Source organism: Asterias rubens, chromosome 20 (assembly GCF_902459465.1).
Source record: "Asterias rubens chromosome 20, eAstRub1.3, whole genome shotgun sequence".
Lineage (NCBI taxonomy): Eukaryota > Metazoa > Echinodermata > Asteroidea > Forcipulatida > Asteriidae > Asterias > Asterias rubens.
This window is the reverse complement of record NC_047081.1, coordinates 6,669,578-6,686,349: the sequence shown is the minus strand read 5'-3', so window position 1 is coordinate 6,686,349 and position 16,772 is coordinate 6,669,578. Positions and strand designations below refer to the sequence as shown.

The window sequence follows — 16,772 nt, the reverse complement described above, 5'->3', positions numbered from 1 at the left end:
AACATGACTATGGGTGCGTTCAGACAGGGTACTAAAGTTGGTTTAACTCATGGTTCAACTCGATCGAGTTCAACTCAGTGTGTCTGAACGGATCTAAAGTTAGTCCGAATGGAGTTCAACCCACAAAAGATCAACCGTCCAGGGAGGGGGTTTATCTTTAGACGGCTTCGGGTTTATCTTTTAACACTGTGTGTGGACAGAATAAAAAAAGAACAAATCCGGTTTAACTCACAACAGGCGACCCATTGACCTCCGTAATCATTACGTAAACACACGGTGACCAATGAACAGGACCATAAACAGCCCGTTAGAGTAACGGGGTTTTATTTTTACGATCACACCCTGCTGCTCGTAAAAGTTAAACCGGTTCGGGTCTAACTTAGTACGCTGTCTGAACATACCCTATTAATATAGTGACAGCATGATAACGGTCTATACACCGTTTGAACTTCAAGGTTCCAAGTAATATCCACTTGTTGGTATATAAACACCATGATGAAGAATCAATGTCATATCACGCGTTACCAGTACTGGATATTGGGGTTGTATGTCGGCAGCAGAAGTCACATCGACACAGGCTTGGTCTGGCTTTCACTGGCTCTTCTGAAAAAACAAACATCACAAATATATTGATAACGTAAACAAATGTTTCTAAAATTCTGTTTTTAATTGGATCGGTTAATTTTATGCACTGTCCACTATTTTTACTGTTTGATTGGTTTAATCCTATAGATGTAAAATGAAAATACAAAAACTACAATCAAACCCGTGAAATTTCGTTTCAAAAGGTGGTAGCATTTTTTATTACCGAAATTATTGCCGAAATTCTGGAGTGGTTGTATCCTCGCAGGAATAATAATCCCTAATTAAAAATACACAATCTGAAAAACATATCCGACAAAAACATTTCTCAGATTCAATTTTGGGGGGATGAAAACTGATATCTTTTTCAAAGTGCAACGATTCTCAAAATGATCATACTGTCGAAAGCTAGCTAAATTACAAAATGTATTCTCTTTTCAAAAAGAAGCGACTTTTCAAATCATCAACACAAACTTTAAATGTTGATTAAATAGTTCTGAGCTAGACAATTACTTGTGGTACTTACTTGAAGTGACCTGCGCAATTTGACCTTTTAACCTCTTGACGACCTCTTGTATGACCCCTTTCATGACCTTCCTCTTCTTCTGCGGATTGCTGTTGGTTTTGTCCGAAGTTCTCCAATGTGGATTAAACAACGTCTTCCAGCTAATCCTTGCTGAAGAGTCGTCATGATCCTCTGAATCCCAGGTTGCCTTAGCAACTGGGAATATCAACGGCTTAAGGAGTTCATGACCCCATATCAACCAGAATTCCTGGATGGCTGCTGGGACAATCTTGTTCTAAAGAGGAGATAAAATATTGAATGGTTACAAAATTTAAGTTAAAGCAATGCATTGTAAAACTAAAGCATATGTTATGATACACTGAGTTGCATATACAATGTAGCAGAGGTCTGCAATTTCAAATTTGAGAGGGCAAGTCTATTTTAATTTTGCAAAGAGCACTTCCATTAGCCTTTTGAGGTATGGTGGATCACACTACTCCTAGAACTATGATGTTCGTTCCGCTATTGGAGACGATAGCGGCACAAACCTCATAGTTCTAGGAGTAGGTGGACACTATTTGGGTGTGTATACAGACAGTTTTACCAAAACCCAGTGTCAGCCACATCTCAAAAAGGCTTTATTGCATTGGGAAATCGTTTAAAACGTCTCTGGGAAACTTTTGAAGGGGCACCAAGGACCAGTGCGACGGACGTAGGCCATCTGATCATCATTTCTACTTCCATGCCAAAATAAAACTCACTGATATGCTTATAAATAAACTATTACAAGTCTATGGATGAAGGAAGGAAGAATGGAGTTTAGAAATTCCTGAAAATTCCAAACTCCTTCAACTTCGCAGTAAACACTACACTGGTACTACATCACTGTCTTTAATGTCAGACAACTCGTCCGTTCGGATAACTCAACGGTTCAGACAGCTCGACCGTTTGGACAACTTGACGGTTCAGACAACTCGACTTTGAGACAACTCGACGGATGGCCAAGACAATTTATGACGGATGAGCAGCTGACCTCCGTTACTAATACCAGGTCGTGCGAAGATATGGGGCGCCGTCTGTCAATTAATTGTTTCGCATTTTTATGGCATGTTTTTACCATGGTTTATGGCAATTAGATGTAAACCATAGAAAGTGCTGCCAAATCCTTTTTATGGTTTACATACCAGTAGTATTTTTGTGTGTAAGTTTATGGTTTACAAACCATGAACATGCAACAAACATTTATAAAATCATGGTTCATAAACCATGGAAATTTTACGCATCTTTCAAACATGGTTTATAAACCAGAAAAAATGAAGAATCAAATTCATGGTTTACAAATCATGGTTTATAAACCATGAAAAGTTGGTCATCTTAAAAACATGGTTTATAAACCATGAAAATTTAAGCATGAAAATCATGGTTTATAAACCATAAAAATAGAAGCACGAAAATCATGGTTTAAAAATTATGGATTATAAACCATAAAAATTGAGGCATTTAAAAAACATGGTTTATAAACCATGAAAATTGAAACATGAAAATCATGGTTTACAAATCATGGTTTATAAACCATAAAAATTGTAGCATGAAAAACATGGTTTACAAATCATGGTTTATAAACCATGTAAGTTGAAATGTGAAAATCATGGTTTATAAACCATGAAATCGAAGGCATCTAAAAAACATGGTTTGTAAACCATGAAAAGTGTGAATAATCATTGGCTTTCAAATCTGATTTTTATTTATTTGTTTTATTTATTTGTTTACCCTTTTTTTTCTCTTAAAATTTATAATAAAGCGTATAAATAAACAGTGATAATTGAATCAACAAGCTGATCGTTTAAATTTTAATATAAATAATAATATTGATCGGAGGGTAAAAAAAAAATTCTCAAAAAATATTAGAAAATGATATAAGGCACATGGCTTCTTTAAGCCTCTGTATTTTTTTTCCAGAATGCTCAGCAAAATATTCAGTCACATGATTTGATCATCATGAATTGGGAATTTAAATAGTGTTTGATACAACTTTTTTGAAAATTGAAACATGAAAATCATGGTTTAAAAATCATGGTTTATAAACCATAAAAATTGAAGCATGAAAAACCTGGTTTACAAATCATGGTTTATAAACCATGAAAGTTGAGGCATCTTGAAAACATGGTTTATAAACCATGAAAATTGAAATGTGAAAATCATGGTTTATAAACCATGAAATCAGAGGCATCTAAAAAACATGGTTTGTAAACCATGAAAACTGAAGCATCAAATTCATGGTTTATAAACCATGAAAATTGAGGCATCAAATATAGTTTACAAATTATGGTTTATAAACCATAAAAAAATGTGCACTCACAAATCATGGTTTATTACGGAAGCCCATTAGCGCCAGTAAAAAATAAATTTCAAATTTCGCAATTTGGACAGGGAACTGTCCGCCGTCTTTTTAGGAATCTTAGATCCCGACGGAGTTAAGTGTAAGGAAGATTCTTCAGAGAAGGTCTTCGTTTATATAACTGTCATAAGAACAATGATTAGAAGACAGTTGTAGTTCCTATAATTCTGGGTGACCCAATGACTTACTAAGTCCCCAGAGTGAAATAATTAAAAGGATAAAAATCAAACTAACATCACTTGGTTGGCAAAATTGACATTGATTATATCTGAGTAGTTTTAATGAAATACATCAAGTCGAGTCTCCACCGTGAAGCATTTTTTGTCATGATATATCTACATGTATCCATACCCTTCAAATCTCCGAAAACGCTTGTTATATGCTTAACAGAAAACCTATGATTTCAAGTCCAATAAACCATGATGGAAACATGAACAGTTGTTTTATTATTAATTTTTGTTGAACATTTAACATGTAACGTTGCAGAAATCGGTCCCTAAAAACAGTACACATTGCCCTGGATTTGGCGAATGTTATGAAGTAAATTTAAATGGTTGGAAAGATGTTTTTAAAGTATAATGTAATGACCGCACACAATGCCATTTGTGTGATTTTCTTTATACTACGTGAAGTAAAACTGTTCGTCATTTTTTGGTGGTGTCAAATCTTTGACTCCACAAAATGGCGGACGCCAGTCGATAGCTCTCGTCAATCAAACCACTGCACTTAAGGCCGAGTAACCAGCACATAGCACCCTCAGGGGATCCTCGAGGGAATCCGTAATAACGGATTGCTAATCCGTAATAAAAGATTGTGAATCCGTATTAACGGATTACTAATCCGTAATAACGGATTACTAATCTGTAATATTGGATTACTAATCCGTAATAACGGATTGCGAATCCGTAATAACGGATTACTAATCCGTAATCAAGGCCCCTAAGTATCTTAAAGGTCTCGATAAGATCTCCTCGCAGCCTCCTGCACTCCAGGGTGGTCAATTTCACTTCCCTGAGTCTGTGAACGTAGTCTAGGTGAGATAGACCTCCAATCATTCGCAATGCTCTCTTTTGCACTCTTTCTATTAGGTCAATGTCTCTTTGAAGATGAGGCCTCCACGCCTGAACACAGTAATCTAGGTGTGGTCTAACCAGTTCTTTGTACAGTCTGATGATTGTTGTTTTGTCTTTGTTCGTAATGGTTCTGTTGATTAGCCCCAGGGCTCTGAATGCGCTTTTGACTGCCTTCGCACAGTGGGTCTTTGCATTTAGTGACTGATGGATGATTACCCCAAGATCTCTTTCTTCACTTACTGTCTGAATTATACTGTCACCAATGGAGTAGTTGGGCTTGATGTTACTTAGTTGTGCTTGATCGGTGTGTAGTGTGAACATTTCAATGTCCATCAAGTTTTAATATATGTTTGCATACTTCATATTAACAAAAGAAGGTAATTAGGGCATCGGTTGATATAAGGCATCATTATTTTTTCCCAATTCAAAGAAAAAGGCATAATAGCGTGAAAACTGGTAAGGGGAGGATTAGTTGAGATAATCGTAACCCTCCATCCTCCCGACGGTCTCATAATCGTAACCATCCATCCTCCCGACGGTCGGGAGGATGGAGGGTTACGATTATCGCAACTAGGGGAGGATATGAAAATAAACCAATATTTTAATATATTGAATTGAATTGAAAAAGCTGGCATTCCATGGGTCATTGTTATGCATGGTCATTGCTAAGTCATGGTTATGAAATAATTATGACTTACTTTAATTTTCTCAATGGCCCATTTCCGCAGTCTAACGACATTCTGAAACCACAAACGTAACCCACCTGTCATCTATCTCCATCATGCATGTCATGTCGTCCATCATGTCCATGCCGGTGAACTGAACTTGTTTTTTACGCATGTGTTAAAAAAAGCCTGACTGACACTCAACGGCTGTTGCAAACAAATATATAGCGCAGGTACTTACTTGCACTAACGCCATGTATTCACAAAGGTACTCTACAGTACTGAAACAGCCGTATGCTTTTAAGTGAAATTAATATATTCTTGCGTTTGACTTTCATCGTCAGTGAGCACTGGTGGTTCAGTGGTAGAATTCTCGCCTGCCACGCGGGAGACCCGGGTTCAATTCCCGGCCAGTGCAAGTTTATTTTTTAATGATTTTTTTTTTCACCACAGAGAGGATAATCTCATCCATACTACCATGGAGGAATACGATATTTTACTTATTAATCTTTTGTTAAAAAGGTTCCTTTTTAGACAGATTTTCAAAACATTCTTTTAATTTATTGATTTTTCCAACACTGAGAGACTATGGTTCAGTAAACTCATCATTGGCACGAACTTATTTTCATCATGATTAGAAAAATTGCAGCTCAATGTATACTATTTTAGTTTCTGATAGATCCACATCCAAGTTCATAAGGTCACTGATCAATTAATTGATCTTTTTATCGGCTTCCAAATTCAGATTCTCCAAACCCACAACAGCTAAATACAACAGAATTGCACATGGTGTTCAATCTCAACACCGCGTAAAGTTAAGCCTATTATCTATACTAATACCGCATTTTACTATTTTCATAATTGCCCGGCCCCAAACATAATTTTTGATTGATTATTATTTATGTACGATCGAACTGACGCGGCCGAGCCGGGGTAAAAATTGGCTTGTATTGTAATTAATCGCATTTAAAGTATCGTTCCTGCGGTTTGTATAACGGGGAATTTCCCAAAAAGTTAGTATATGAACTTAAAAATTCGGTACCTTAAATTTATAGCCATTTATTTACTTGGAAAATTATATTTAATATTTTATAAGTAAATGATCAAAAACAGAAAGGACACTGCTTGGAAAAAATTACAAACACACAGCGCGCATTGTGCAAGTTGCCCGTATCAAAACTGTCACTCGTGTGAAAACTTTGTGTCAGATCAGAAGGTCACGTCTTGCCCGGTAGCGGGCGTAAGCACTCATACCCAATATGCCCGGATTGCCAGAATGCAAATTTAATATAAAAAAATATTGGCAAAACTTAACATTATTTTGGATAGGCCTAAAATGTGTTTGCAATCCAAATAGTGACTAAACATAATTTTCTTAAAAATTACGACATTTGAGTAAACTAAACGCCACTTCGTGAAACCTGCGACGATTAACTTGACTTCAATCTCTTTAATTTCTAAACACTCACCCCTAACAGCTTCTCTGTTTTCACCATCTCCTTCGGTGAGCATTTCGTGGACAGGAGGAGTTTGATGAGGGACAGAAAACAGTCCCTATCTTGTTCCGAGAGGGCGGTATACGTGTCATCCACACACTGCTGGAACACGCCAGTGTTGAGCCTTGTTACTTCAAACAATGGGGGTATCTGAACATTATTGAAATGAAAACAAAGAAGGGAGAGAAAGAGAAACAGTAAAAGATTAGGTCGAAAGAGTACTTTTCCTTTTTTTCGAGTGTGTGTTTAACAATGTTTTTTTAACCGCCATTAATGAGTTTATCAAGGAATGTGTGTACAATTTTATTAGAGCTAATGTTCATTATTCATGCAGTTGATGCATTCCCTTTGTTGTTTGCACATCATACCAATTTCTCATTCCACCATTGGTCATTGTATCTCATAAAAAATAATGTGCGCCAAGTGTTCAAAAAGGAACCAGACTATTTTTCCTTCCAGCCTCGGTTTGGTTAAATTGATTTGAATTAAAGTAATCAAGTCGGCGGCACCATGAACAATAACGGTCTGACTCAAATCGGGGAAACCAAATTACGGCAAGTAATAGTCTGGTCTCTTGAATAATGACTAAAACAAGTTAAAACTCACGTGTGTTCTGCGGTGACACGACGGGAACATAGATCGCCATAAATCAGTACAGAGGGACGATATCATCCCGGGGTCTGTTGAGTTATCAAGGATCACAATACGCTGCACACACACCAACAAGAAGAAGGGAAAAAGTTACAATTTTTTCTCTCGTAAACTTCGGGTGGGATTCCTCCCTGGCTATAAAATGGTTATGGCTTCTGACGGGTACCCCCCGACAAAGATATTATTGAAATCCTAGACAGACAGTATGTAAATAAATTGAAAGTTATAACCCAGGACCATAGAGCTATATAATAAGACTCTATGCCCAGGACCCAACTCACCCGCTACACTCATTCATTCACATTCTCCCATCAGGAAGGTACCGTTCTCTCTCTACTCACACAAACCGGTTCAGACGATCTTTTTTACCCAGTGCTATTAATCTTTTTAACTCACTTTTTACAAGGTAACTTAGTGGTTGTTTTTCCATTTTAATCAGTGATGGTGAGATTTTGATAACGTTTCTCTCTTTTAAAAATTTGAACTAGCCTATTTATTGCCTATACTAATTTTTTGTAACAAACTTCTTCTGAATTCGCCCTCTTTTGAATCATCCTCCAACCCACATTAATTTCACATGAGTGGGACCAAATCTCTGGCGGTCAGAATTATACCTCCATGGAATTATCAAGGACACCGGCACGTTAATCCGGAGGTCGTTGGTTCCAATTTCGCTCTATATAATATGAACAGTTTTGTATTTCTTTACTTCCCCATAACTTGGCAGCCTTCTGTTACGGCACTCTTATCATAAAAAAGCTATGTCTATAGTTTCGGTTCTTGAACTTCTTACGGGAAATTGAAAATGTATCTTCGGCAAGTCTTGGTAAATTGTGGAGAGTAAATGCTTGTAATGTTGCAGTACGCCCTCTGTGGTTTCACTGCGGTAGATGGTAAACTGGACCACGCATAGAGCAAGTCTAGAATTAGAAAAAGACAAAAAGAGTGGGTAAAAACCAAAATTAATTTTCTTTATACATTTATTTATTTATTTATTTATTTATTTATTTATCTATTTATTTATTTATTTATTTATTTATTTATTAATTTATTTATTAATTTATTTATTTATTTATTTATTTATTTATTTATTTATTTATTTATTTATTTATTTATTTATTTATTTATTTATTTATTTATTTATTTATTTATTTATTTATTTATTTATTTATTTATTTATTTATTTATTTATTTATTTATTTATTTATTTATTTATTTATTTATTTATTTATTTATTTATTTATTTATTTATTTATTTATTTATTTATTTATTTATTTATTTATATATTTATTTATTTATTTATTTATTATTGTAGTTATTATTTATCACGCATACTGGTATGACTGGTATCTGATCTCAACTGGGTGTTCCAACATTTGTTGTGTTTCACTTAAAGGTAGTGGACACTATTGGTAATTGTCAAAGACTAGCTTTCACAGTTGGTGTATCTTAACATATGCATAAAATAACAAACCTGTGAAAATTTGAGCTCAATCGGTCGTCGAACTTGCGAGATAATAATGAACGAAAAAACGCCCCTGTCACACGAAGTTGTGTGCTGTCATATTATACTTTATTTCGAGACACTTCAAATTCTATTCTTGGGATCTCGAAATTAAATTCTTGGAAAATTACTTCTTTCTCGAAAACTACGTCACTTCAGAGGGAGCCGTTTCTCACAATGTTTTATTACCATCAACCTCTCCCCATAGTACTCGCTACCAAGTAAGGTTTTATGCTAGCCTAATAATTATTTTGAGTAATTACAAATAGTGTCCACTGGCTTTAAATAATTTGTTTTAATGAAGACGGGAATAAAATGGAGATTGTGAAAATCAAATTCTATATATCTCTCTCGCAAGACGTGCTACAATTCTAGAAGTGGTTTTCACTTTGATACACACACTTCCCTCCCCAATTAGTTCTGATTTTGCAGTGCGCCGTGTTTGTTTACATCCAATACCAACTATAGGTCACGTGACGCACGGAGCGCAATAGGAGACTTTCCAACGCTAGGTGGCAGCAGACATACCGGGTAAATTTCCATTGTTTACGTAGTTCTGAACATGCGCATAATTCTGAGAACAATGGATTTACCCGGTAAGTCTGCTGCCCTCTATCGTCCCAGAAAGTCTCCCATTGGTCTATTCAAAAAAGAGTGAAATACCAACCTAATTGAAAAATGCAAAATTGAAGCTGACAAACCTTTCAAAATCAGGCGCGAGAGTTACTGCAGCTCGGTGAGAGCTTGTCAGCCTCAAAGAATGGTCGCAAAACATCATGGGGGTTAAGATTCTGTTTGACTTGGTCCAGTCTTTGAGTGTTAATTTTCTTAGAACGTCCGCCATGAACGGGAATGATAAGACGAGATGTTCCGTCTCCCTTTTGATTGCAAAACTTTTGATGGCCTAAAAGAAAAAGAAAAAAAAAAAGTCAATACTGAAGGAAAGGCTGTACATAGAATAGGCTTTCAATATCGAGGGAAGTGCAAGACAAGCTAAAGCTGAAAATAACGCGAAAATAAACCTGTCTGAATCCCCTGCCTATCAAAAACATTCTTACTCTCTGTATGTAAAAGAGTGAAAAAGCACTCTTTGATGAGCCATAATGAAGGACAACTCTTTTTGGAGTGGTCTTGCACTCGTTGAGGTTGAAGTTTGCATCTTTTTGAGTGATTTTTCACTCTGTCCTGGAGTGAAACCCCACTAAAAGAGTGAAATAACCACCACTCTTTTTGAAGAGCCATAATGAGGGACAGCTCGAAATGTAAAGAGTGGTGTTTTTCACTCTTTTACATTTAGAGAGTAGATAGGCATTATTAGAGCTGGAAAAGTTCGCAGACAGTGTTTACGTTTCGTGTGATCAACTAACAAAACTGTGAAAATGTAGGCTCTGTTGTGTGAGTCAGGTTTTTTTTTTTACCCACACACCGATGTATGTAGCACTACATACTCAATACTTTCCCAAGTATGTTATTACTCGGGCGGGATTCGAACCCACCCAATTCTAGAGCATTGTCTTACCAACTAGACTGCTGAGGTTACCTATTATATAGCTTGAGACAGTTTGAATGCAGGAGTAAATAGTGAAAAGCCATACGCAGCTTTTAGCATAACACTTCTCAAGTTCTCAAGTTTTGTTATAACAACCGAAATTAGCTTTTAGCATAACACTTCTCAAGTTCTCAAGTTTTGTTATAACAACCGAAAGTAGCAGTTGATTTTTTTCCTTTTTTCTTTAAATGTTCTTAGAATACGGTTTTCTTAATATACATTACCTGTTGCGTATTATCTGGCAGACATCCTATCACATCCATGGTTAAATCACTCCCATCACGAGACTCACTGGTACCCGATGTCATCCGCTGGTTTCCTTCATCTTGCGTCTCTGCACCACCAGGAGCAGTTATTCCGTCTTCTCTCTCTATTATTCGGAGAAGTAAATCTTCCTGATCTAGCTTGGATGAGGTTTTGGGATCTGACTTCTGGATGATGTTGTCTTCTGGGTGGAGTGTCTCAAGATGGTTGTATAGATAAGACGCATTGCTCTGCCTTCTTGAAGCATCAGTGTTTCCTGAGTCACATCTTTTGAAAGCAGTATGCAAGAGAAAAATTTGATATTTAGGGATTTATCTCACGGCAATCATGAGTAAAAGATTTCTTGTCACACCTTTATGCATATTTTCTTTGTGAGAAAACATCACTGCATCTTTTATTTTGTAGTTTTTAAACATTCACTTTTGTTCTGGTATTCTTCATAAATCTCTCTCTAAAATATAAAATTGTGTCCGATTTTTCTTTTACAAAGCAAGTTATGATCTTTGAAGTTTCGAGACAATAAAGTCCCTGTTGAAAAGTCAAAAAGTCATAAACCAAAACTGGAAATTGCGTGTGACAAACTGCCATACATTTTCTGCCTTGGGTTTAACAACAACATTTACTTTTGTATCAAATTCATGCATTTTAAAACAATATCCACTTTACATAAAAAATACACCTTACCTTTGGTTCTCCAGAAAGGTATTAAACGATGCGTTAAACCGGTGTAGAATCGCTGCACTTTCCATCAAAATTAAATCCATGTCCAAGTTAACATCGAAGATAAATCCCTCCAAGTCTGAGAGATTTTATCAAAATTCAAAGAAACAGAGTATCAAGACAACGTGTTCCATTGTTCTTTATTGTCACCCATTTGTTTACAACCTGCACAGTTGTTTGTAGTTAAGAGCCAGCCTGTGCAAAGCTCAAACAATTTTAATTAACCGCAAAAAAATGTCACGAATTTATTTTGCGGGAGCTGCCACAAAGCTCTTAAATTATTTGCCAACTCTCGCCAGACTGATGTTAGATTTCCTTCAGATTCGATCTTCAACTCCCTGAATGATCATGGTCTAAAAAACAACGTCTTTGTGACACTAGAGCAAAGTCAGAAATTGATCTCTATTGAAAACCAGCCCAGTGTTTTCACCGGATGTCAAAATAAAATCGATGACCTTTTGGATCGAGATGGTACACCCATCCGACCCCCCCCCCCTAAAAAAATACCGATCGAAACTTCAAAGTGACGCTATAAGCACAAACTGCAACAACAATGTTATTCCGCTTATCCAATTGGTCAAACTGAGAATTGATTTTATAACTAAGGTTATAGTTGAAACAAACAGTCCAGTATTGAGTACCTTTTGAGATCGTTTCCCTTAAGTTTGATAACTTTCCAGACAAAGTTATCTGGTTGATTGGCTGTGGGCGGTTTCTTCACGAACAAAACAACAATCTGATGATATTACAAGTAGTAAAAACTGGGTTTGCAAGGATATCAAATAAATGCTCAATATGGCTTCGAAAGCTTATGATTATTCGTGTGGAACCATTTTTTCTGCGAAATATTTCTCTCTGTGAAATAAAGCCAATAATATTTTGGAAAACAGTATCCGAAAAACTTCAAAAAGCACCTCACCCGCAATAGCCGATTTCGGTTGTTTACAACAACACTAAGTGAGACATGATGAAATTGGCATGGTGTCTTCATTGTTGTCCATACTACCACACGACAATTACAATTTTTTTGTTAACAGTTTGCTCATGTAGCCCTATATTGTTGAACACAAAAAAACATTGAAGAAAGTGGATTTGAAAAGACGATAGTTAGACACATTTATTTTTAAAGTGATGTTTCTCGAAAAACCTAACGAAAAAAACAACTTGCAAAATATAGGCAGTGTCAACATTTATTTCGCAGGTTTTATCTGACACCAGGGGTCGATTTCACAAAGGTAGTCCTAACATAGGACTAGTCCTAAGCAATGCTAAGAGATAGGACCAGTAACTCATCCTAACTTAGGACTGGTCCTATCTCTTATAAGCATTGCCTAGGACTAGTCCTAAGTTAGGACTACCTTTGTGAAATCCACCCCAGGGTCACTCGATTTCACAAAGATAGTCCTAACTTAGGACTCCTTAGGAGTTATTAAAACAATTCCCAAGTTAGGTCCAATCTCAAGATATAACGCATCCTCACTCTATGTGAAATCGACAACAAACATTCTCTGCTTCTCAGAGATACGGTGGGAAATCAACAGATGGTGGTCCGTGGAATATTCCCCAAGCCACTTTGTCTGGTCAGATCGAAAAAAGATGAATAGTATGTGAGCATCGCTTTGTCATCGGCGGTACACCTGTGACAGTCTTGGTTTCAAGACGTTCGCACCGAAATGGATCAATTCCAACGACAGAGGGCGCCACTTGGTTCAATTTCTTACTACAGACAGTCATCAACCGCTGAATCTAAGAAGAAAAGCGCGCCCTCTGTCGGGTTAAGCATGATATAGTAACGTCTTGAACCAAGACTACAAATGTTGCCATTCACCCGGATAATCAATTCGATGGGAGAGGTTACAGGTGGACGTTTCAGGATTATAGCATGGGTGTATTGTCATTCCTTAATAATGTTTGGGTGGATAAGAAGACGATATGACTGGTTTGTATTTACGCCCGGGGTAAACATTTTTCATGGGCAGGTCTCCAATGCTTCGTTTTTGAAAGGGCAAGGGCACCAAGGCATTTTCTCCTTGGTTAAGGGATGAGGAAAGTGTACACTTCTACTGGAGCATTTCAAAGGTACCAAGGGGCAGGGAGGCAATCGCCTTTGTTGTCTCCGTGGAGGGCAATGAAATATAGTATCCGGCATATGCATGGTAACACATTATGTTCAGACACCTTTATGTTCGCAAACATTTATGTTCCGACATCCCGATGTTCCGAAACCCATGGTGTGTTTTCCTAAACCTAGATTTTTTAAATATTTTTTATATGGTTGTCGGAACATAAGGGGTGGAGGGATGGAGAACAGTCATCGTTTTCATGTACCGGTAGGTCTTTCCGTTTTGATTTTCGAAACCCTTTTGAAAGAGGAGTAAATATTCATGAATAAAAATACTACATTTCATGTCAAGATGTGCTGTACCAGGTGATATTCTGGTGATGTTTAATTGATACAAAAAATAATTGTTTCGTTTTACAGCAGGTAACGTGTTCCAGGGCCTAGGTCATTAAGCATGTATAGGCCGAAAAAATTGCTCAGACAACAAAAGATTGCAAATATCAGCAGAATCATCCAGAGAATCGACATCCCGTTTTTTTTTTTTGCATTTTGGAAGGGAATAACTCAACTTTAGAAGCGATGAAGAAAATTTAACTCAATAAAATCTTTTAGCAAATTTATAAAGAATCTAAATCAGATAAATAATTGATAGTTAGTTTTGAATTTAAACAAAGAAAAATTGACTGGATTTTTACTTGAACCAACGACATATGGATAAGGCAGTGGACACTATTGGTAGTTGTCAAAGACTAGCCTTCACACTTGGTGTATCTCAACATATGCATAAAATAACAAACCTGTGAAAATTTGAGCTCAATCGGTCATCGAACTTGCGAGATAATAATGAAAGAAAAAAAACACCCTTTGTCACACGAAGTTGTGTGCGTTTAGAGACCTCAAGTTCTAAATCTGAGGTCTCGAAATCAAATTCATGGAAAATTACTTCTTTCTCGGAAACTCTGACACTTCAGAGGGAGCCGTTTCTCACAATGATTTATACCATCAACCTCTCCCCATCACTTGTCACCAAGAAAGGTTTTATGCTAATAATTATTTTGAGTAATTACCAATAGTGTCCACTGCCTTTAATATACCAGCGCTCTACCAACTTGGCTCCTCTAGCCCTAGTGTTATCGGCCTCTATATTAGTCAGTATCTTAAAAGTATAGTTTAAATCATAGTTAAACAAACTGTAACTATTTTATAACATTACACAAACACATCAGTGATCACTGATTTAAATTCGGTAGAAACTACCAAATAAATTACAAATTACTTGAGGGGTAGCACCTGACCATTCCCAATCACTTTCGGTTTATTGTATAATTTTGAAATGACCTTTCGGTGTAAAACAACAAAAATTTGTTATGAAGTTCGCAACAAACAAGGCTTAAAGGCAGTGGACACTGTTGGTAATTGTCAAAGTCTAGCCTTCACAGTTGGTGTATCTCAACATATGCATAAAATAACTAACCTGTGAAAATTTGAGCTCAATCGGTCATCAAAGTTGCGAGATAATAATGAAAGAAGAAAACACCCTTGTCACACGAAGTTGTGTGCATTTAGATGGTTGATTTCGAGACCTCAAGTTCTAAATCTGAGGTCTCGAAATCAAATTCGTGGAAAATTACTTCTTTCTCGAAAACTATGGCACTTCAGAGGGAGCCGTTTCTCACAATACTTTATACCATCAACCTCTCCCCATTACTCGTCACCAGGAAAGGTTTTATGCTAATAATTATTTTGAGTAATTACCAATAGTGTCCACTGCCTTTAAAGTCGCTCTAGGTAAGGGACTACAAGAAGAAAATGATTAAGCATGAAAATAACTGTGGAGAGCTGGAGGCAGGAATTGTACAATAGTACAATCTAGATTGTAGGATGGAGGGAAACATCCACCAGGCAAGGAGTTCCAAAGAGATGCGGTATGTGGAATAAAGCTGTTGGAATGACTCTTTGTTCTACAACTCACAAATCAAGAGTGTATGATTTAGCATTTTAGTAGGAATATGACCTTTCAGTTGAGGTCATTTTCATGACCCCTTTTTGTAATCTCAGAGGCCATTTTATTTAAAAGCGAAAAATAGTTGATGGCCTGACAAGTCAACCTGGGCCCAATTTCATAGCGCTACTTAGTGGCAAATTTTGTGCTTACTGTGCAATTTTTATTTCATAGCGCTGCTAACCATAAGCACACAAAAAGGCATGCTAATCTTCCGGTGCTTACCGCACAAAAATAAATGACATCACAATGCAAATCCATGGTAAACGTTCAATACGGCGGCCAAATTTTTCTGCTAACCTGTGAAATGAGCTAAGGCTTAAGCAAGTTTTTCTGCTACAGTTAGCACGCAAAGTTGCTTACCATTAAGCAGCGCTATGAAATTGGACCCTGGCCCAAGCAGAGTCTTTCTCAAAGTCTCAATTGAGGTAAATTTTTCCTCAAACAAAATATGAAATACAAAGTGCATCAAAACGAATCAATCAGATATTTTAATAAATAAATATACATTTCGTTTTATCTGATGTTTTGTTTTTTACTTGTTTTTATGAATTTTGAATGTACATAAAAAAATGTACAAAAGGTTATTGAATTTATGTAATAATATTATATACATATATGAGCTTTGTACAAATATGCAAAATAGCAGACACAGATGTCTTGATATCTGAAGGCATATTGCATCCAACGTTAGATTAGCAAAAAGCATCGATTTATAGGTATTATACAGATTAGGTAGAGCTGACAAAATAGTCATATACATTGTTCTTGTCTTGTGTGGTTAACCATATACATGACATAACAAACCTGTGAAAATTCAAGTTTAATCCGTTGTGCGAGTCAGGAGAAAACAGTGAAAACCATGCACAATTTTCAGCAGGTAAACACATTGTCCTAATTTTGGTTGAAATTGAAATCAGCTTTTGTGGTTTTTAAAGGTTATTTAATATGAGTCGATTTCAGAAAAAGTGGTTCCAATCTAGTATGAACTTCATAATCAATAGGCTTTCAGACTAAAACTAAAGGCACTGGACACTACCGGTAATTTTGAACTTAAAAATAATTGTTAACATACAAACTTACTTGGTAACCAGCAACGGAGAGCTGTTGATAGTTTAAAACATTGTCAGAAACAACTCCCTCTGAAGTAGCAAAGTTTTTGAGAAAGAGGTAATTTCTCACTAAAATAATAATTGACTTCAGACCAAAAGCCTTTAATTAGGCATCTGAAAGCACAGATCTGTACAATAAGGGTGTTTTTCCTTTCAGACTAAAACTAAAGGCACTGGACACTACCGGT

The 16,772-nt window shown here is 36.4% G+C and overlaps 1 protein-coding gene and 1 non-coding gene across 2 annotated transcripts; one reads left to right on the top strand and one right to left on the bottom strand.

Annotated features, from left to right (window-relative positions):
* Nucleotides 1-233: 233 nt before the first annotated feature.
* On the bottom strand, nt 234-5,348 carry LOC117304047. The gene is made up of 3 exons (XM_033788526.1): nt 5,257-5,348; nt 1,109-1,382; nt 234-603 (listed from the first exon to the last, which is right to left on the bottom strand). The coding sequence occupies exons 1-3, from the start codon at nt 5,326-5,328 to the stop codon at nt 515-517; spliced, it is 435 nt and encodes a 144-aa protein (XP_033644417.1). The 5' UTR covers nt 5,329-5,348; the 3' UTR covers nt 234-514.
* Nucleotides 5,349-5,570: 222 nt separating this feature from the next.
* On the top strand, nt 5,571-5,641 carry Trnag-gcc. The gene has a single exon. It is a non-coding gene; the product is annotated as a tRNA-Gly (tRNA).
* Nucleotides 5,642-16,772: the final 11,131 nt, after the last annotated feature.